At 46.7% G+C, this 21,265-nt stretch overlaps 1 protein-coding gene across 1 annotated transcript in view; it reads right to left on the reverse strand.

The window, feature by feature from the left end:
• The window catches only part of LOC134509682 (zinc finger protein 462-like), a 52,739-nt gene that overhangs the window by 26,107 nt on the left and 5,367 nt on the right, over nt 1–21,265 (reverse strand). Inside the window, 4 exon segments of the mRNA XM_063322262.1 lie at nt 9,223–9,341; nt 15,998–16,269; nt 17,502–17,666; nt 20,475–21,264. Of these exon segments, the coding sequence (XP_063178332.1) occupies nt 9,223–9,341; nt 15,998–16,269; nt 17,502–17,666; nt 20,475–21,264 (1,346 nt within the window).

Here is a 21,265-nt window from a genome sequence, read left to right on the forward strand (position 1 = left end):
GTGAATATAAGTGACTCCTGGCAGGCACCTGTTGACTTTTAACATAAAATCACAATAAGAAATTAAAGAAAATTGAAGACTACTATAAATTAAGAAATTAGAAGACAGCTAGTAAATATATTCCCTATTTATCAAGAATAGTTCAGGTGGACAGCACCTTGTGAAAATGCATTTGGTTTCAGAGGCAACGCTATAGTTTTCATTAGTGTGACTTCACAGAAAAGTTAAGAAATTTTCCACTGCTAGTTTTGCATCTTATTATTTTGAAATAATAAGTGTATCTTCAAAATTTTTCCATGGGACTATCTCAACAGCTGAGATGTAGCTAAAGCATCATGTCCCAGATGATTTAGACTCTGGGCAAAAACTCTAGGTTACAGTCTGATTCAGAGTGAAAACACAGAATCATAGAATGGTTTGGGTTGGAAGGGACCTTAAAGATCATCCAGTTCCAACCCCCCTGCCATGGACAGGGACACCTCCCACTAGACTAGGTTGCTCAAAGCCCCATCCAACCTGGCCTCGAACACTTCCAGGGATGAGGGATCCACAGCTTCCCTGGGCAATATGTTTCAGTGCCTCACCACCCTCACAGTAAAGAACTTCTTCCTAATATCTCATCTAAATCTCCCTTCTTCCAGTTTAAAACCATTACCCCTCGTCCTATCACTACATGCCCTTATAAAAAGTCCGTCTCCAGCTTTCCTATAAGTCCCCTTTAGGTACTGGAAGGCTGCTATAAGGTCTCCCCGGAGCCTTCTCTTCTCCAGGCTGAACAACCCCAACTCTCTCAGCCTGTCTTCATAGGAAAGGTGCTCCAGCCCTCTGATCATCTTTGTGGCCCTCCTCTGGACCTGCTCCAACAGGTCCATGTCCTTCTTATGTTGGGGGTCCCAGAGCTGGACTCAGTACTCCAGGTGGGGTCTCACCAGAGCAGAGTAGAGGGGTAGAATCACCTCCCTTGACCTGTTGGCCATACTTCTTTTGATGCAGCCCAGGATGCGGTTGGCTTTCTGGGCTGCGAGCGCGCATTGCCGGCTCATGTTGAGCTTCTTGTCCACCAGCACCCCCAAGTCCTTCTCCTCAGGGCTGTTCTCAATCCATTCTCTGCCCAGCCTGTATTTGTGTTTGGGATTGCCCCAATACACATGCAGCACCTTAACTTCCCAGCCACTGGGGCAGGAATAGTGTGTGTCTTGACAAGCAGCTACTGGGAGGGACTGGTATGAGTGAGGGGAGTGAGAGGCTCTGTGCCAGTGGCTGGAGCGGGACTGTGGATCACAGCCCATGTGCCTGGTGCCAGGCTTCCCCAAACTGAGTGTGCATGGGGGTGTGTGTGTGTATTCGCTAGCAAACTTCAAGTTGGACTAGCCACTAGTCCCAGTGGCCAGGCAGGACGAAGTTCTGGGCTGGAACTGTTGGAACAGGCAGCTGCTCCTAACATCCCTTAACAGTTCTAGCTATTATGCAAGAATGCATTTTATAATAAATGGAGTTTGACCACTCCCCAAAAGATAATGGGCATGAGGAAACTGAGTGAAAGACACCTGGATTTTTGCAACTGACAAGGCACTTTAAACAAATGTACAGGCATGATGCACATCTCTAAGTATAAATAAAATAACAGAATATCTACAAGAGAGAGAGAAAAAAAAACTTTTAACAAATGAAAGACACAGAAACACTGTATTACTGGAAGACTGATGAAAAAGATCCACAAGGTTATTATACAATAGGATATATTGTTAAAGAACTTACTGGAAACAAATGAGGAAAAGGGAGACCCAGAGAAAGAGAGAGCGCTACAAAGAGGGAGAGTGTTCTGAACTCAATGAGCGAGCAAGCATCTGACCAAGACACAGCTTGAACCCAATGCAGAGTTTATGTGTGAGACAGATAGAGAGCACGTGCTCTGAAAGAGTGTGCGTGACAAAGAAACAGTGAAAGAACATGTGACTGACTCAGAGACCACGCGTGACCCAAGAGAGAGACACTCAGAGAGGGAGAAAGAAAGAGCACGTGATCCCAAGAGGCAGAGAAAGCATGTGACCCAAAGAGAGAGAGTGCATGACACAGACAGAGAGTATGACACAGAGAAAGTGAGTGTGACCAAGAGAGACAGAGAGCAAGTGTGACTCAGAGAGAATGTAATCATGGCCCAGAGGGGGAGATAGCATGAACCAGATAGAGTGTAACCCAAAGAAAGATATAAAGTGAGCGTGACCCAGAGAGAGAGAGTGCGACCGAGAGAGAGACAGAGAGTGTGTGACCCAGAAAGACACAGCGCATGACCCAGAGAGAAAGTGACACAGAGATAGAGAATGTGACCAAGAGTGTCACCCACAGACACTGAGACAGAGTGAACATGGGGGGGGAGCGTGACCTAGAGGGGGGAGACAGCATAACTCAGCAGGGTGGAGGGGGTGGGGGACTGACCCAGAGAGAGAGTGTGTGTGACAGACAGAGAAAAAATGGCCCATAGAGAAAGAGTGTGTGAGTCAGGTGTGTGTGTGATTCAGAGAGCACTAGTGTGACTGAGAGAGCATGACCCGCAGAGAGAGAGACAGTGTAAACCAGAAAGGGAGAATGCACATGACTCGGTGAGAAAGAGAGCCTGACCCAGAGAGAGAGATGGTGAGGATGACCCAGCGAGAGAGAAAGCAATCCAGAGAGAGAAAAAAAGACCGCTGCCTGGAGTAGGTGACCACCCATACATAGGGGGCAACTCAAAGAGAATGAGTGTGCACGACCCAGAAAGAGTGAGAGAGGGGCAGCTCAACCCAGAAAAAGAGAGAGGGGGAGTTCCAGAGGAAGAGAGAGATTGTGGGACAGGGAGAGAGGTCTGTCAAGAGGAGAAGAGAGAAAGTGATGGGCATGAACCAAAGGGAGGGAGAGTGAGCACAACACAGGGGTGGTGGTGTGGCAACCCAGAGAGAGAAGAAGCAAGAGACCCACAGAGAGACAGGGTGGAGGAGAGGGGAGGAGAGAGAGGGAGGGGGAGGGAGAGAGAGAGATGTCAGCCCAGAAGTGTGTGTGGGGCAACCAAGAGAGAAAGACACACAGAGGTCAACCCAGAGAGAAAAAGACAGGGGCAGGTAGACCCAGAATGAGACCCAGAGAGAGAAAGAGGGTATCCGAGAGAGAGAGACACAAAGAGCACACCAGAGAGGTCGATCCAGAGAGAAAGAGTGAGAGGATGTCCCAAAGGAGAGGCATGGCAACCCATAGAGAGAGGGTAACCCACAGAGAGGGAGAGAAAGAGAGATAAAGTGAGAGCAAGAGGTCAGCCAAGCGGGATGAGGGGCATGGGGGATGGTGGGAGAGAGAAGGCAAGTCAAAAAGGGGATGGGGAACCAAAAGGAGAGAGAGATGGTGACCCAGAGGGAGAGAGAGTGGGTACAACAGAAGTCAACCCAGAAAGAGAGAAATGCCGAGAGGGGAGGAGGGGAGGGGCAACCTAGAGGTAAATACAGATAAAGGTCGATCTGAGGAGAAAAAGAGACAGAGAGGGATTAACCCAGAGAGGGTGTCAGAGAGGACAAGAATGAGAAAGAGGTTGGCCCAGAGATAAAGAGAAAGGCAGGCAACCATCTATCTTGAGCCAGAGATACAAATAGAACGCATAACCCAGAGAGAGAGAGAGAGCGCACATGTGTGACCCAGAGACAAAGTGCACACATGACCCAAAGAGCAAGAGATCGCACAGGTCCCAAAGAATGTGACCCAGAGAGCAAGAGTGTGTCCATGCAACCCAAAGCTTATGACACAGAAAGAGAGAGCATTTGACCCAGAGAGCAAGAGTGCACGCTCTCTCGAGGGAGAGCTCAAGCAAAATATATAATTATAATACAATATCAGGCTTGCCCATGACAAGCGGTGGGATGACACACCAAGTTTAGAGGGACAGGGTGCTAGCAAGGGCCCTCATCCTGTTGCTCTGAGATGTGCTGGCTACACTGCAGCACACTTGAAGTCTTACGGAGATGAACCAGGGGCTCCTGAGGTAATAGGAACCGACAGGAAAACACCAGTGAAATACCTCAAAGGAATTAAGGGGCATTCCTCTAAGAAGGTGATACGGTCAACAGCCTAGCTGAAGTGTCTCTACACCAATGCATGCAGCATAGGCAACAAACAGGAGGAGTTGGAAGCCACCGTGCTGCTGGAAAGTTACGACCTAGTTGTCATTACTGAAATTTGGTGGGACAAATCCCATGACTGGAGTGCGGCTATCGATGGCTACAGGCTGTTCAGAAGGGACAGGCAAGGAAGGAGGGGCAGAGGCGTTGCCCTCTACATCAAGAAATTATGAGTGTGAAGAGCTGTCTCAGAATAGCCACGAGCAGGTTGAAAGCTTATGGGTAAGACTTAGAGACCAAGGCAACAACAGGAACCTTGTGGTTGGTGTCTACTACAGGCCGCCTGATTAAGGGGAGCCATTGATGAAGACTTCTTACTCCAGCTCCAGAAGGCATCATGCTCGCAGGCTCTCATCCTGCTGGGGGACTTCAACCACCCTGACATCTGCTGGAAAAGTAGCATGGTACAGCCAGGCTGTAGGCAATCCAGGAGACTCCTGGAGTGCATTGAGGATAACTTCTTAAGCCAGGTAATAGACAGTCCTACCAGAGGGGATGCAATACTGGACCTGTTGGTCACCAACGCTAGTGAGCTAATCGGTGACGTCAAGACTGGAGGCAGCCTGGGCTGCAGTGATCATGCACTGGTGGAGCTCACAGTCCTGAGGAAAATGGATCAGGTGAAGAGTAAAGTCAGGACCCTGAATTTTAGGAAAGCAAACTTTCAGCTGTTCAAGAAGTTAGTCAATAGGACCCCCCTGGGAAACAGCCCTCAGGGACAAGGGAGCAGAACAGAGCTGGCAGATCTTTAAGGATGCTTTGCATAATGTGCAAGAGCTCTCAATCCCCAGGTGTAAGAAATCAGGAAAGGAAGGCAAGAGACCAGCATGGCTGAGTCGAGACCTGCTGGTCAAACTAAGGGTCAAGAAGGAAATGCACAGGCAGTGGAAGCAGGGACAGGTATCCTGGGAAGAGTATAGGGACGCTGCCCAGTTATGTAGGGATGGGGTCCGGAAGGCCAAGGTGCAGCTGGAGCTGAACTTCACAAGGGACACAAAGAATAATAAGAAGGGCTTCTACAGGTATGTCAGCCAGAAAAGGAAGGTCAAAGAAAGTGTATCCCCCCTGAGGAACAAAACTGGCAAACTGGTAACAATGGATGAGGAGAAGGCTGAGGTATTCAAAACCTTTTTGCCTCAGTCTTCACTGGCAACCTCTCTCCCCACACCTCTCAAGTGGATGGACTGAAAGGCAGGGACTGGGGGAGCAAAGTCCCTCCCATCGTAGGAGAAGCACCTGAAGAACCTGAATATACACAAGTCTATGGGACCTGATGAAATGCATCCCAGAGTCCCGAGGGAATTGGCTGATGTAGTTGGCAAGCCACTCTCCATGATATTTGAAAAGTCATGGCAGTCAGGTGAAGACCCTGGTGACTGGAAAAAGGGAAACATTGTACCCATTTTTAAAAAGGGGAGAAAGGAGGACCCTGAGAACTACCGCCCTGTCAGCCTCACCTCTGTGCCTGGGAAGATCATGGAACAGATCCTCCTAGAAGCTATGCTAAGGCACATGGAGGACAGGGAGTAGATTCGAGACAGCCAGCATGGCTTCACCAAGGGCAAGTCCCGCTTGACCAACCTAGTGGCTTTCTACAACGGAGTGACTACATCAGTGGACAAGGGGAGAGCTACGGCTATCATCTATCTGGACTTCTGTAAGGCCTTTGATACGGTCCCCACAACATCCTTCTCTGTAAATTAGAGAGATAAGTATTTGATGGATGAACTGTACGGTGGTTGAGGAATTGGCTGGATGGTCGCATCCAGAGAGTAGTGCTCAACAGCTCAATGTCCAGATGGAGATCAGTGACAAGTGGTGTCCCTCGGGGATCCGTATTGGGACCAGTACTGTTTAATATCTTCATCAATGACATAGACAGTGGGATTGAGAGCACCCTCAGCAAGTTTGCAGATGACACCAAGCTGAGTAGTGTGGTTAACACACCTGAGGGTGCCATTCAGAGGGACCTGGAAAAGCTCGAGAAGTGGGCCTGTGTAAACCTCATAAGGTTCAACAATGCCAACTGCGTCCTACACCTGGGTGGGGGCAACCCCTGGTATCAATATAGGCTGGGGGATGAAGGGATGGAGAGCAGCCCTGCTGAGAAGGACTTGGAGGTACTGGTGGATGAAAAGCTGGACATGAGCCAGCAATGCGCGCTTGCAGCCCAGAAGGCCAACCGTATCCTGGGCTGCATCAAAAGAAGCATGACCAGCAGGTTGAGGGAGGTGATTCTGCCCTTCTACTCCGCTCTGGTGAGACCCTATCTGGAGTACTGCGTCCAGCTCTGGAGTCCTCAGTACAGAAAAGACATGGACCTGTTGGAGCAGGTCCAGAGGAGGGCCACAAAAATGATCAGAGGGCTGGAGCACCTCTGCTATGAGGACAGGCTGAGAGAGTTGGGGTTGTTCAGCCTGGAGAAGAGAAGGCTCTGGGGAGACCTTATTGCAGCCTTTCAGTATTTAAAGGGGGCCTAACAGGAAAGATGGGGACAAACTTTTTAGCAGGGCCTGTTGAGATAGGACAAGTGCTAGTGGTTTTAAACTAAAAGAGAGTAGATTTAGACAATGAGGGTGGTGAAACACTGGAACAGGTTGCCCAGAGAGGTGGTAGATGCCCCATCCCCGGGAACATTCAAGGTCAGGTTGGATGGGGCTCTGAGCACCCTGATCTACTTGAAGATGTCCCATCTCATTGCGGGGGGGGGGGGGGGGTTGTGGGGGGGTGGTGGTGGTATGTGGACTAGATGACCTTTAAAGGTCCCTTCCAATCCAAACTATTCTATGATTCTGTGATGCTATGTGACCCAGAGAAAGGCAGAATGCATGCCCCAGAGAGTGAAAGAGGACGCATGCCCCAGAGCGTGACCCTGAGAAAAGCATGCATGACAAAATGAGCGTGTACATGATCCAGATAGACTATGCAGATGCCCACCACCCAGAGAGAGCGAGCATGAGCATGCACAGCCCAGAGCAAGAGAGAGATTGCAGTCTAGACCAAGAGCATGCAAGAGCGTGCATGCCTGACCAGGGGAGAGAGTGAGTATATGTGACCCAGAGTGAGAATGCACATGCACAACCAAAAGCAAGTGCATGTGCACATCCCAGAAAGAACTCAAATGGCCCAGAGAATAAGCACATACATAACCCAGAGAGATCATGCAAGAGTGCACACAAAACCCCAGGAGACAGAGTGCGTGCCCAAAGGGAGTAGGGCCCAAAGGAGTGCACAATGCAGAGATAGTGCTCAATCAAGAGTGTACCAAGAGACAGAGAGAGCATGTGCAACACAGATTGAGAGAGGATCACACAAGGCAGAGAGCACAAGACCCAGAGAGAGTGTGTGAGAGCATGCAACCCACAGAGCAAATGCACACTCCAGAGAGCATGAATTACCAAGAGAGCACAACCCAGAAAGAGAATGCAAGACCCAGAGGGAGAGCATGAGTGTGCAACCCGTGGAGCACAAAATGCAGTGAGAGAGGCACATGCAATGCAGGGAGAGAGCATACACATGTGCATGCCCCAGGGAGAGAGAGCACATGCACACGCACGTGTCCCAGGGCAGGGAGGGGAGAGAGAGAGAGCGCGCAAGGATGCAACTCACTGAGAGGGAGAGTGCGTGCATGCAAGAGTGCACAACCTAAAGAAAGAGCAAGAGTGCATATGACCCAGAGTGGGCAAGCATGAGAGCACGACACAGAAAGCACGACAGCACACACAAGACAGAATGAGCCAGTGCACACGGCAGAGTCCCAGACTGAGAGCAACAGGAAGAAAGACCAACACAGACTGAGACGCTGTGTTACAAAGAGAGAAAGAGCGCATGACCATGCCAGAGACATAGAATCTTCATAGAATCATAGAATCTTCATGGTTGGAAAGGACCTTTGAGATCATCAAGTCCAACCATACACACACACACAAAAAAACCAACCAAAAAAACCCCAACAACCTACAATCTCTGCCCTTCAGAGCATGCCCTGAAGTGCCAAATCTAGACGTTTCTTAAACATAGAGAGGAAGATGATATGACTGATAGAGAGCATGTGACAGAGAGCATGTGACTGCGAGAAACAGAGTGCATGACCAAGAAAGAGAGTGCAAGACCTTGACCAAGAGAGGAAGGGAAAGCTAGCAACAGCAAACACATGACCGCTGTAGGGAGCACGTGAGAGGGAGAAACCACAAGGAAGAGAAACCTAGCCAGACCTGGAGAAATGTAGAGCAGGTGACCAGGCGCAAGGGAGCGCAGGAGGGAGCAACAGAGAGGGAGAACAAGCATGTCCCCCGAGAGCGAGACAGAGAGAATGGAAGGGAGCATACACAACCACACATGAGATACAGGGAGAATGTGACCCAGAGAAGGAGAGCAAACATGACTGTGCACAAGGGAGAGCATACAATGGTCTGTGAGAGAGAGCACTCGTCTGTGAGAGAGGGAGCCACAGACATAAAGAATTTGTGACTGAGGGACAGCATGTGCCATTACACCCAAGAGAGGAAAAGCACGCACAACCTAGAGAGGGAGAGTGAGCACAACCATGCACAAGGCTGAGCACCAGGGAGCACATGACTATTAGAGTGAGAGGAAGCAAGCAAGCAGCAGCTCATGGGGAGTACAGCTGCATATGAAGAGGGAGAGCAAGCACAATCATGAGAGCAAGCAAGCAAGAGAGAAGGATAACACATGACAAACAGAGACCACACGTGAGAGAGGGACATCACAACCTAGATAGAGAGGAAGAGTGAGTATGACTGCATGTGAGGGAGAGAGGGAAAGCAGGAGAGCGAGAGCACAAGGTTGATTGAGAGGGGACACACAAAAGTGAGAGGGAGCACATGACCACACGTGAGGGAGGGAGAGTGTACAACCGCACAAGAAGAGCTTGTGACCACGCAAGAGAGTGCAGAGAGCACGTGTGACTGCCCACAAGGGAGGGAGAGAGAGAGAACAAGCATGGCTGCATGTGAGGCTGAGCAAGAGGGAGCACACAACAGCAGGTATGTGTGCCTGACAGCAAGAGAAAGAGATCAAGGGAGGACAAGGGAGAGCACGAGCAAGGAACTGATTGACTTACCAGCATGAGCTTTGAGTATATGGGTTTTCAAGCAGCTATTGTAAGAGGACTTGAATGGACAGAGCTTGCAACGGAATGGCTTATGGTGCCCATGATGAGTCTGCATATGGCGATCCAGACATCAAAAGACAGACAAAAAAAGGAAACAAAATAGTAAATCATTTTAGCTATTCCTTCAGATGCAAGCCAAAAACCTAGTAACAAAAATAAATTTTAAATAAGAGCAGGCCAGGCTCAGCTATCCTTCTCATGCTGGTTCTTTATATCCAACGGGTCTGCTTATAGAACAAGGCAGAGTCTAATCTGAGGAAGAATGAGATCTGTAACCAATTTTACCACACAGAATGCAAGCCACTTTAACTCAATAGGGCAAAATTACTATCAATTAAATTTTACCCGATCCAGACTAACAAGAGAGTTGCTTATAGGATAAAGGCTATTTGAGGAAAAAACAAAAACAAACAAGAAAAATCCCAAACAGAACAATAAAAATAGTACAGGATTTTTCTGTGAAGTGCTTTTGTGAAAATATGCCCCCTTTTCTCCTCCTAAGGAAAGGAAAATATTTATCTAGCTCTACCTTCATTTGGTTACAGCAGCAAAAGCAGATTAGATAGCCTACTCTGGGGGGAAGGTACCAGCAACCTGTCTATAGTCAATGATTTTAGGAGTAAAAAGTGGCAGAGTTTCAGATGTAATGGACTGTGAAACCCTGCATGAAGCTCAACAACAGAAGAAGACGTGGAAAAGACCAGATGCTATTTTACTGCAGGGGAAATCAGAGCAGCAAAAAGCCTGACATTGAAGGGGGGGAGAATTCATCACCCACGTCCATAGCTTCAGATCAGGATGGAGACGTTTCCAATACAGCCTCTTCTTTGGGAATATTAATGCTTTGTGATATAAGAGTAGTCTGAGCCTGTTTACGCGCAGCAGTGAAACAACAAGAAGGTATGGACAAGTTTGGAAAGGGTTGGTTTATTTATCATCCCCCCCAAACCACCATCCTAATAGTTCCAGGCATACTTTAGCTTTATTTCCTATTAATTGATCTAAATTATCCTGTTTTTTTCTACTGAATATCAAGATCTAGATCAAATGGAGCCTACTCCAGACCCTCACACTACAGAGGGTCTCACAGGATCTTTAGGCTCACGCTGACAGAGCCTGAGCCAAGAAAATCCCTGTTTACCAGTGCTAACACCAAAGTCTGTATATTCAAAGATCTAATGATAGCAAAACCAAAAACTAGACCATATATCCCATTTCAAGGCTACTTCATAGAAACATAATATTATCATAAATCTAACAGGGAGTTTGTGGTAAGATAATTTTTTCCCCATTTCTCCGGAGTACCAGTATGTCTCCTAAATAAGAGAGGCTAAACATTTGTGGTCAGTATTTCATTAAAAAAACCCCACATTTTAAATAGATGGTATAAAACTAAAACAGATTACCAAAGATGTATACAGTGCATATCTCAAACTCAGCACCAACTGTAACAACTACCCCTGGCACATCAGAAGCTTGTACTCAAAGAGCTCCTGAGGAAGGATGCAGCTTTCCATGTTGCAAGTTACTGCATGGAACTGTAAGAGGAACCCCTTCTTACCCTCTCAGCTACCTTTACAGAATAGGTATGAGTGTCTGGGTATGGTAGAGGAAGGACATGTTGAGATAGAAGAGGAGGAATCTGTGCAAATACTCTCATCAAGGTCAGATCAACCAATCCCCTCACATCAAGACCTGCATTAAGACCAGTGCTGAGAAAAAAACAACGGCGAGTTATGGTCATCGGTGACTCTCTCCTGAGTGGAATGGAGGCACCCATTTGCAGACTAGATCCTCTTCTGAGGGAAATTTGCTGCCTTCCTGGGGCCTGAATCAGGGATGTACCCAGATGACCGATGAGCTTAGTACAGCCTTCAGACTATTACTTACTCCTGCTCTTTCATGTGGGTACTAATGACACAGGAACAAGAAGGCCACGGTCAATCAAAAGAGATCTCAGGGCCCTGGGAAGAATACTAAAAGATTCAGCACAGCTAGTGTTTTCCTCAATCCTCCCAGTAATGGGGAGAGTCAATGGAAGAAACAGGCATGCCCAAGACATCAATATGTGGCTCCAGGAATGGTGCCTCCACCAGAACTTTGGTTTTTATAACCATGGAAGAGTCTGTGAGACACAAGGTACACTGGGGCCTGACGGGATCCACCTGTCCTGATGGGGGAAATACTTCGTTGCTCATAAGCTGGCAGGACCGATTGAGAGGATTTTAAACTAGAATTGATGGGGGAAGGGGATACCATCAAGAGAGCTGAAGGTAAGCCAAGGGTTGGCATGGTATCATCTGAGGGTGGCAATGCTAATAGGAACATTTACACTGCTCCAGGGAGTGCTGAGGGTTTAAGAGTACATCTGAAATGCTTGTACACCAATGCACGCAGTATGAGAAACAAACAGGATGAACTGGAAGCATTGGTCTGTTCCCAGACCTATGTCATTGATATTAGTGAGACTTGGCAGAATGAGTTCCATGACTGGAGTGCTGGAATGGAGGTCTACAGGCTGTCCAGGAGGGATAGGCAGGGCAGGCAAGATGGAGGTGTCGCACTATATGAGGGAGAGGTTTGGCTGTACAGACTGTACAGTTAGGGATGATGTGGTTGAGAGCCTCTGGGTGAGCATTAGGGGGATGGAAAACAAAAGAGATGATGTAGTGGGTGTCTAATACTGATCGCCCAGCCAGGATGTAAGCACTGATGAGTTATTCTATAGGCAATTAAGAGAAATCTCTGGATCAGTAACCCTGGTCCTTGTGGGAGATTTCAACTTCTCAGACATCAACTGGGAATGCCATACTGCTGTGATGAGCAAGTCTGGGAAATTCCTGAAGTTTGTGGAAGATACCTTCTTGTCACAAGTACTCAGTGAGCCAACTAGGAAAGATGCCCTCATAGACTTGTTAATTCTGAATAGAGAAGGACTCATAGGAGATGCGGATAGTAGGTCTTGGCCTAGTCTTGGCCACAGTGATCACAAAATGGTTGAGTTTAAAATTTTCAGTGTAATGAGAAAAAAGGTCAGCAGAGTTGCTACCCTGGATTTCAGGAGAGTAAACTTTAAGCTATTCAGGGAGCTACTTAGCAGTGTCCCCTGGGGGTCTGCTTTTGAGGGCTTAGGTGTCCATGAGAGTGGTCAGTTTTTAAGAACCACCTTTCAGAAGCACAGGAGCAGGCAATCCCATTGTGTCAAAAGTCAAGCAGGGCAGAAGACCAGCTTGGCTGAACAGGGAACTCCTCGTGGAACTATCCTGGTTTCAGGCTGGGAAAGTTAATTTTCTTTATAGTGATTGCTGTGAAAAGAATGTCAGTAATGCATATAGTTTTAGTTGTTGCCAAGCGATGTTTTATACTTTTCAAGGACTCTTTTCAGCTCTTGAGAAGGAACATAGATAGAACAATAGAATGGCCAACAGGAATATTCCATACTATAGACATCATGCTCGGTATATAAATGGGGGTTGGCTGGGGGGGGAGGAAATCCACAATCACTGTTCAGGATGGTGCCAGTTCACCAGGCGGTGAGAGTGACCTGTGTCATTATTATTAGTTATTGTTATTTTTGTTTTCTGTTATTGTTCTAACTCTTTATCTCAACATACGAGGTTTTTTTTTTCCTTCTCCTGGGGAGGTCCCCACTGGCTGGACCAATGTTACTCCAATTTCGAGAAGGGCATGAGGGAAAACCCAGGAAACTACAGATCTGTTCGTCTAACCTCAGTTCCTGGAAAAATTATGGAGAAGATTATACGGGGTACTATTGAAAGGCATTTAAAGGACAATGTATAAGGCACAGTCAACATGGGTTCACGAAGGGAAAGTCCTATCTAACTAATTTGATATCCTTCCATGATAAGGTCACCCGCCTAGTGGATGAAGGGAAGGCGATGGATGTAGTTTTTCTGGATTTTAGTAAGGCTTTTGATACTGTCCCTCACAGCATCCTTCTGGACAAGTTGTCCAACTGTGAGCAGGCACACGGTGCGCTGAGTAAAGAACTGGCTGAATGGCGGGGCTCAAAGGGTTTTAGTTAATGGGGTTACATCTGGCTGGTGACTGGTCGCCAGCAGCGTTCCTCAGGGCTCAGTTCTAGGGCCAGTTCTTTTCAATATTTTTATCAGTGATCTGGATGCAGGAGTTAAATGCACCATTAGCAAGTTTGCTGATGATACCAACCTGGGAGGTGTTGTTGACTCTCTCGAGAGATGAGAGGCCTTGCAGAGGGATCTGGGTAGATTGGAGCATTGGACAATCATCATCAACAGCATGAAATTTAACAAGTCAAAATGACAGATTCTGCACCGGGATGGAGTAATGCCGGACATAAGTATAAATTGGGAGAGGAGTGGCTGGAGAGCAGCCCTGCAGAAAGGGTTCTGGGGGTGCTGGTCGACAGTAGGCTCGAGTCAGCAGTGTGCCCTGGCAGCCAAGAGGGCAAACTGCATCCTGGGGTGCAACACAGCATAACCAGCCACTCAAAAGAGGTGATTAGCCCGCTGTATTCAGCATTGGTGCGGCCTCACCTTGAGTACTGTGTGCAGTTCTGGGCCCCACAATTTAAGTAGGATGTGAAGGTCCTTGAATGCATCCAGAGGAGAGCAACCAAGCTGGTGAAAGGGCTGGAAGGAATGTCCTATGAGGAGTGGCTAAGGACTCTGGGTTTGTCTAGTTTGGAGAAAAGGAGGCTGAGGGTTGATCTCATTGCTCTCTACAGCTTCCTGAGGAGGGAAAGTGGAGAGGGAGGTGTTGATCTCTTCTCCCTGGGATCCAGGGACAGGATGTGTGGGAATGGTTCAAAGCTGCATCAGGGGAGGTTCAGACTTGACATTAGGAAACATTTCTTTACTGAGAGAGCGGTCAAACACTGGAACAAGCTTCCTAGAGAGATGGCTGATGCACCATGCCTGTCAGTGTTTAAAAGGCATATGGGCAATGCCCTTAATAATATGCTTTAACTTTTGGTTATCCCTGAAGTGGTCAGGCAGTAGGATTAGATGATTGTTGTAGGTCCCTTCCAACGGAACTGAACTGAACTGAACTGAACTGAACTGAACTGAACTATTCTATTCTATTCTATTCTATTCTATTCTATTCTATTCTATTCTATTCTATTCTATTCTATTCTATTCTATTCTATTCTATCTGGGACTACAGGGAATGTCTGAGGCTTCTCACTGCGAATGGAACAGAGGAAAACTGTCTCCTTGCCTACAGGAGGTGTGCACTGGTTGAGGAGCTGTGTTACCAGGTTAAAGGAGCTGCAGAAGGTCAGACAACTGCACAACATCAGAGATAATGAGAAAAAGATTAACAGGATCTTCTCAGAGATCCTGCAGAGACAGGAGCCTAAACTCCCAATTCTACTGAAGGAGGGGCAGCCAACATCTGTGTTTACCAGGTTGGGAAATGGAGACTACCAAGATGTTAAAGGCTGGAAGTTTGTGATATCTGGCACTGGGAGGACAGCTCCTGCTTCACCAGAAGATCTGCAACTACAGAATAGGTTCCACAGTTCTGCATCTGGTTGCAGATGAGGGGATGGGAGCTTTGTCCAATGAAGCATCAGAGCTGGCTGCGCCTGAACCATGCAACAGTACCAGGGGGAAGTGGTGAGTGATAGTAGCGGGAGACTCCCTTCTGCAGGGGAGATGCCGACCTGACCTGCTGTACAGGGAGGTTTGGTGCTTGCCAGCAGCTCAGATCCAGGATGTTAATGCGACTGCCATGTCCTGCCCAGCCCTTGGACTATTATGCCCTGCTGCTCACCCACACAGGAACCATGCTGTGATATTGACAGAAATGCTGCTTTTCTAACACAAGGGTTTATAAATATTTCTTATATCATGCTTTCTTTCCCACATACTTTTAATTATAGAACAGTAACAACTTCACACAATTTAAGGGTGACAGTGCTATCAATGCCTATGTTAAACATGCACCTGGATCTCTCTTCTTTGGGGGGAAGGGGGATGGACACAGGATGGGGGAACGGGACAGTTCTCCCCCTCCCAGAAGCTACAGAAATATGGCAGTCTGGGATGTCAGTAAAAAAAAAAATCCAACAAACCTCATTTCTTTATGGCAAGCCATGAATAAATATGATTAAAAGAATTCTAAAGCTTCCTAGCTGTAGGCAAAGAAATAAGTCATGAGGAACGTGATTATTTATTATGACCATGTGTTTTTCATGGGTCACAGGAGGTAAGGGGTGATTTCCTCAACCCATTCCAAGTATACCACACGGATGTGAAGACTATGTTCATAGACTAAAATTGCACAACACAAATAAGAAAAAAGATCTAACTTTAAGATTGGTTTGTGATAACTGTTCAACACTAGAAATGAAATCTCTCTACTCTTTAAAAATAAGGTAGTTACATGAAAGGCTAGTGAAAAATACTTTTTCCTCTTTATGTTTTTTTTTAATTTCATGCATTTGACAGGACTGCATAAGTGGTGGGCATCTTTTGCTTGGTGTGTATTTGCCCTACACACAACAAAAAGAGAACTTGAATCCAAGAAGATATAAAAATGGGACTTTTTATAGTCATGGGCAATAGTAAAAAGTTTGGGGGCATAGAAAATACCTAAATCCTGAGAAAGAGAAAAACACGTCTTGAAATCAAATTGAGTGTGCTCTCCTTCAATGTCAACCAACATAAAAACCAGTCGTGCTAGTCTGCACTTCTGTTGAAAACAAACCATAACTTACTTGTGCCTGAAAGCAGAGACAAAGGAACAATACTGGCAGCTGTACTTGTCTTCCCGGGTAAACATGGCCAGAGCCAAGTGACTCCTCTCATGAGATCGCAGACCCTGCATAGACATCAAAACCCGGTCACACTGGCTGCAGTGGTAGCCCCCAGGCCTGGTTTCATCTTCCAAGGATGCTCCAGATTCAGCTTCTGTAAATTCCACAGTGCCAGGGTCTTTGGCTCCCTCAAAACCCTCCAAAGTTGTGCTTGAAGAATCTTCAGCTTCCTGCTAAAAAACACACCCCCCCAAAGCCATCAATTCTCTCTCCCTTCTGCCCCTCAGTCTCTCCTATGTATTAATTTTAATATCTAGGTTTCCCACTGCATTTACTTTCTAAAGGTATCCCTACCATACTACACTAATGACTTTCTGTATAAAGAGAGCCTAGTCTTTAGTTATATATACATATATATACATTAAAAAAGAAACAACCCATCTCTTGGTCCCTTTCCTAAGTGTTAATTAGCATAGCACACATTTTGCAGCAACATTAAAACTGAAAAGTATATTTATATCATGTTTTTTGGGCCTTGGATTTTAGTTTTTGTTCCCTGCTGTTTAGTATCTACTTGCTCAAAAGATGGTATTGACCCCACATAAACTTTACTTGAGAAGCTGGAAAAGAGCAGTAATCATTTCATAGAAGGGAAGCATCCCGTTCTGTCAGTAGTATTGGATCAGCTAAAGGAAGGTCAGCGGAAGGACAATGAAAGCTCTTAGATAGAACCGTTTAGACTCTGAAGGACTCAGCTACTTTACACAGCACATAGTTGATATCATGAAATGGGCATGCTTTAAGTCACATTTTAAGGACTACAGAATGAGATTTTGCTGAGTATTCACTGCAGCAAGAAAAGGAGAGCTGCATGACCAGTTCCTGCAACCTTACCGCACCTGAACATCCCCTGCTGATATCCTGTAAAGCTGGCTGTGGAGCACAGCCTGTCCTCAGAGACATTCTAGGTGGTCTCCACTTGCATAGGGAGTAAACAGCAGCACATTTACAATTAAGCACTTGAATCGGACCCCTGGATCAGCTGGCTATTTGAATATGTGTTTGCAGCACTATAATTTCACTTCTGCATATGGGTTGGAGAAAAAAAATTAAAAAAAAACCACACTTTAAAGAGTGTAAGAAAGCAGAAAAGTAGCCCAGAACAGCTGAGGGAGAAGCTCCTGATCATAAATCAAGCCTTTCAGTCATCTGTGATATCATTCCTTTGTGACAAATAAGAAATGTGAACTAAATAGTTTTTGTGCCCCAGATGAAGAGCAGAAGAAAGTCAAAATATCTTAAACAAAACGTGCTATAGAAACCTGAAGAATTAGATTAGAATGTCATGCTTAACTGTTCAGAATATCTAATCCAAAACCCATTTGACTCCATGGGATCCCTCTATGGGCTTTCAGTTAGGCCTCAATATCAAACAAAAAATGTTGTCGGTTCACAGAATTCTCACCTTTACTGCAGCTGACACAGAAGAAACATTCCCATACTGGACATGCTTACGGAGATGATTACAGATGGCCCGAAGCGTTGGATGAACTTCCACACAAAATTTACATTTGTAGCCAACTACTTTCCTCTCCTTAAGTTTTGAAGCATCTTCCAAGTGTCCAAAAGCCTATTGAAGCACGTGAGTATTAATCAGTTATACTAATGTAATACTAAAACATGCTTCCAATATCTCACTTTTACGAATATACCCAGACCAGATTTGCACCTTAAGGGAAATTGCATTTAGTGTAAACATGTGCATTGGGTCTGGCAGAGATGGAGTTAATTTTCCCCATAGTAGCCCTCATAGTGCCGTACTTTGTATTGGCAGCTAGAAAGGTGTTGATAACGCACCAGTGTTTTATCTACTGCTGAGCAGTGCTGGAACAGCATCAAGGCTGTCTCTCCAACATTCCCCACTTACCCACCCACCCCCAAAGGCTAGTAGGCTGGGGGTGGGTAAGATCTTGGGAGGGGACAAAGCCAGGACAGCTGACCCAAACTGACCAAAGAGATATTCCATACCATATGAGGTCTGCACAGAAATAAAAGCTAAGAAAAAGGAGGAGGAGGGGGGGAAATTCGTTATTAGATGTTTATCTTCCAGAGCAACCCCTACACGTACTGAAGCCCTACTTCCCGGGAAGCGGCTGGACGTTTCCTGCTGATAGGAAGTAGAGAAAAAATCTTTTGTTTTCCTTTGCTTCTGGGCGTGGCCTTTGCTTTTGCTTTATTAAACTGCCTTTATCTTGACCCACAACTTTTTTTCCATCTTATTTTCTCCCCCCCCATCCTGCTGAGGAGGGGGAATGATAGAGCAGCTTGGTGGGCACCTGGCATCCAGCCAAGGTCAACCCACTACAACATACTATTGTGCAAAACTTCAACCTCAATTTGCATTAAAGCCCTCACAATAGGTGGACAGGATGTAGACAGGAAAAACCTTGAGTTTCTGCATAAAAGTAATCCCCTATAAGACCGTTCATTTTTCACTTGCAAGACCAAGACATGTTCTTTCACGGTCCCCCCCTGCCCAGTTGTATGCTTTTCTACAGCAAGTAGAGTTACTCCAGATGGGGAGAAGGGTACAGAAGAGAGTAGCAGAATTTGGTCCTCTGTTCACAGGAACACTTGTCCAAAGCTTGAAGTTATTGGACCGATGCACATAAACATCAGGTTCTTTATCAGAAAATGTACTGAAATAGATAAGCTTGAGAAGGAAATTGATGTGTTATTTCAAGGTACATTGATGAGGAGTAGAATGGGAAATGTGCTAAAGATTCTATGAGAAAGCAAACAGCAGCATTGCGATAGAAGAATAAATAACTGTCAGATAGAGATAGCCATTCGTAAGGGTGGGAAGAAGGAAAAAAGATAGGGAAAATCCTGAAGGAAACAATTGGAAGGAGCAGAGCTTTCCATGGAGCCTAGGAATAGGTGGAGAATGAAGGAATGTGGAGGAAAAGAAAGCTATTGGAAGTAGTCAACACAGATTCACCAAGGGGAAATCATGTCTGGTTAATCTGATAGCCTTCTACAATGGCAGGACTGGATGGATAGATGAGGGGAGGGCAGTGGATATTGTCTGCCTTGACTTCAGCAAGGCTTTTGACATGGTCTCCCACAGCATCCTCATAAGGAAGCTTAGGAAGTGTGGGTTAGATGAATGGACAGTGGGGGGGATAGAAAACTGGTTGAAAGACAGAGCTCAGAGGGTACTGATTAGGGGCACAGAGTCTAGTTGGAGGCCAGTGACAAGTGGTGTTCCACAGAGGTCAGTAATGGGCCCAGTCCTCTTCAATACATTCATCAATGACCTGGATGAAGGGATAGAGGGCACCCTCAGCATGTTCGCTGATGACACAAAGCTGGGGGGAGGGGTGGCTGACACACCAGAAGGCTGTGCCGCCATACAGAGAGACCTGGACAGGCTGGAGAGTTGGGCGGAGAGAAACCTTATGAAATTCAACAAGGGCAAGTGTAGGGTGCTGCACCTGGGGAGGAATAACCCCATGCACCAGGACAGGTTGGGGGCTGACCTGCTGGAGAGCAGCTCGGTGGAAAGACACCTGGGAGTCCTGGGGGACAACAGGATGACCATGAGCCAGCAATGTGCCCTCGTGGCCAAGAAGGCCAATGGCATCCTGGGGTGCATCAAGAAGAGTGTGGCAAGCAGGTGGAGGGAGGTCATCCTCCCCCTCTATTCTGCCTTGGTGAGGCTGCATCTGGAGTACTGTGTCCAGTTCTGGGCTCCCCGGTTCAAGAAGGACAGGGAACTGCTGGAGAGGGTGCAGCAAAGGGCTACCAAGATGATGAGGGGACTGGAACACCTCTCCTATGAAGAAAGGCTGAGGGATTTGGGTCTCTTCATTCTGGAAAAAGACGGATGAGGGGGGATCTTATCAACACTTATAAATACTGAAAGGGTGGGTGTCAGGAGGATGGGGCCAGGCTCTTTTCAGTGGTGCCCAGGGACAGGACAAGGGGTAATGGGCACAAACTTGAGCATAGGAAGTTCCACCTAAACATGAGGAGGCACTTCTTTACTTTGAGGGTGGCAGAGCACTGGAACAGGCTGCCCAGAGAGGTGGTGGAGTCTCCAACTCTGGAGACATTCAAAACCTGCCTGGACGCGTTCCTGTGCAGCCTGCTCTAAGGTGACCCTGCTCTGGCAGGGGGGTTGGACTAGATGATCTCCAGAGGTCCCCTGCAACCCCTATCGTTCTGTGAAGGAAATCAGAATATGTAACTGACTTATAGAGCCCATTGATACGCTAAGTCACGCATTAACCTGCGTTCATTTGTCTGTCAAAGAGAACATGCAAGTGGGTATTAGTAATAAGGAGCCTCTTGGGGTATAGAAGCACAGCTTGTGGTTTGTTTTTCTCCCCGGGGAGAGGAATCAGAGAAGGAGACCAGACACACAGATCCTTACCCTCTCTTGTTTGAAATCTGTAAAAGAACCATCTGCATATTTCTGCTTGCTCAAAAGCTGTTTCCTCCTCTCCTGACGTTTGGCACGCTTCTGGAATTCTTCATTGTGACTATTCAAGTGTGAGGTCAGCTCTGCCATGCTATGCAATTTAGTATCACAGTGCTTGCACTGGTAGACAGCATTATGAGAGCAGGTGCTGCTTCCCAGTATGGTAAAATCTCTCTTCAAATCCTTGCTGTGGTGATCAGTGTAATGCATGCACAGCAGCTCTGCTGTGCTGAAGGATAGCTTGAAACATTTTATGCATCTGAAGGGAAGCCACTCAGTTTCCTGAGCCTCACTCTCCACCTCAGGCTTTTCAAAGCCATTCCTTTTCTCAGCTAGAGTTGACTTTTCATGTTCATCAGCATACACGTCAGTGAAGTAACCCCCCAATTTGCTCTCATGCTGCTTCTTAGGGAAAACACCAGGGTGACGCTTCATGTAGTGGGACACAATACCTTTTTTGCTAAAAGATTGAAAGGAACAAAGTGAGCATTTCTTCTTTTCCACAGCCCTCCTCAGCTCCTCACTTAACTGAGGAATGTCATCTTTGGGAGGAGATGAAATGATAACTTTATTGGGTTTGTCGCTTACTGTTCTGGAGGCTGCTAAACAATGAGTGTAGTAAGCATCAATGTCATGCCTTTTCTGGTAGTGTGCTGCAAGCCCTTTGCGGATAGGATTGGTGTAGGAACACAAAGCACATTTGAAGAGGTTGTTCTTGCCTTCTGGTTGTGCCCGAACGTTTA

Source organism: Chroicocephalus ridibundus, unplaced genomic scaffold, assembly GCF_963924245.1.
Source record: "Chroicocephalus ridibundus unplaced genomic scaffold, bChrRid1.1 SCAFFOLD_26, whole genome shotgun sequence".
Classification (NCBI taxonomy): domain Eukaryota; kingdom Metazoa; phylum Chordata; class Aves; order Charadriiformes; family Laridae; genus Chroicocephalus; species Chroicocephalus ridibundus.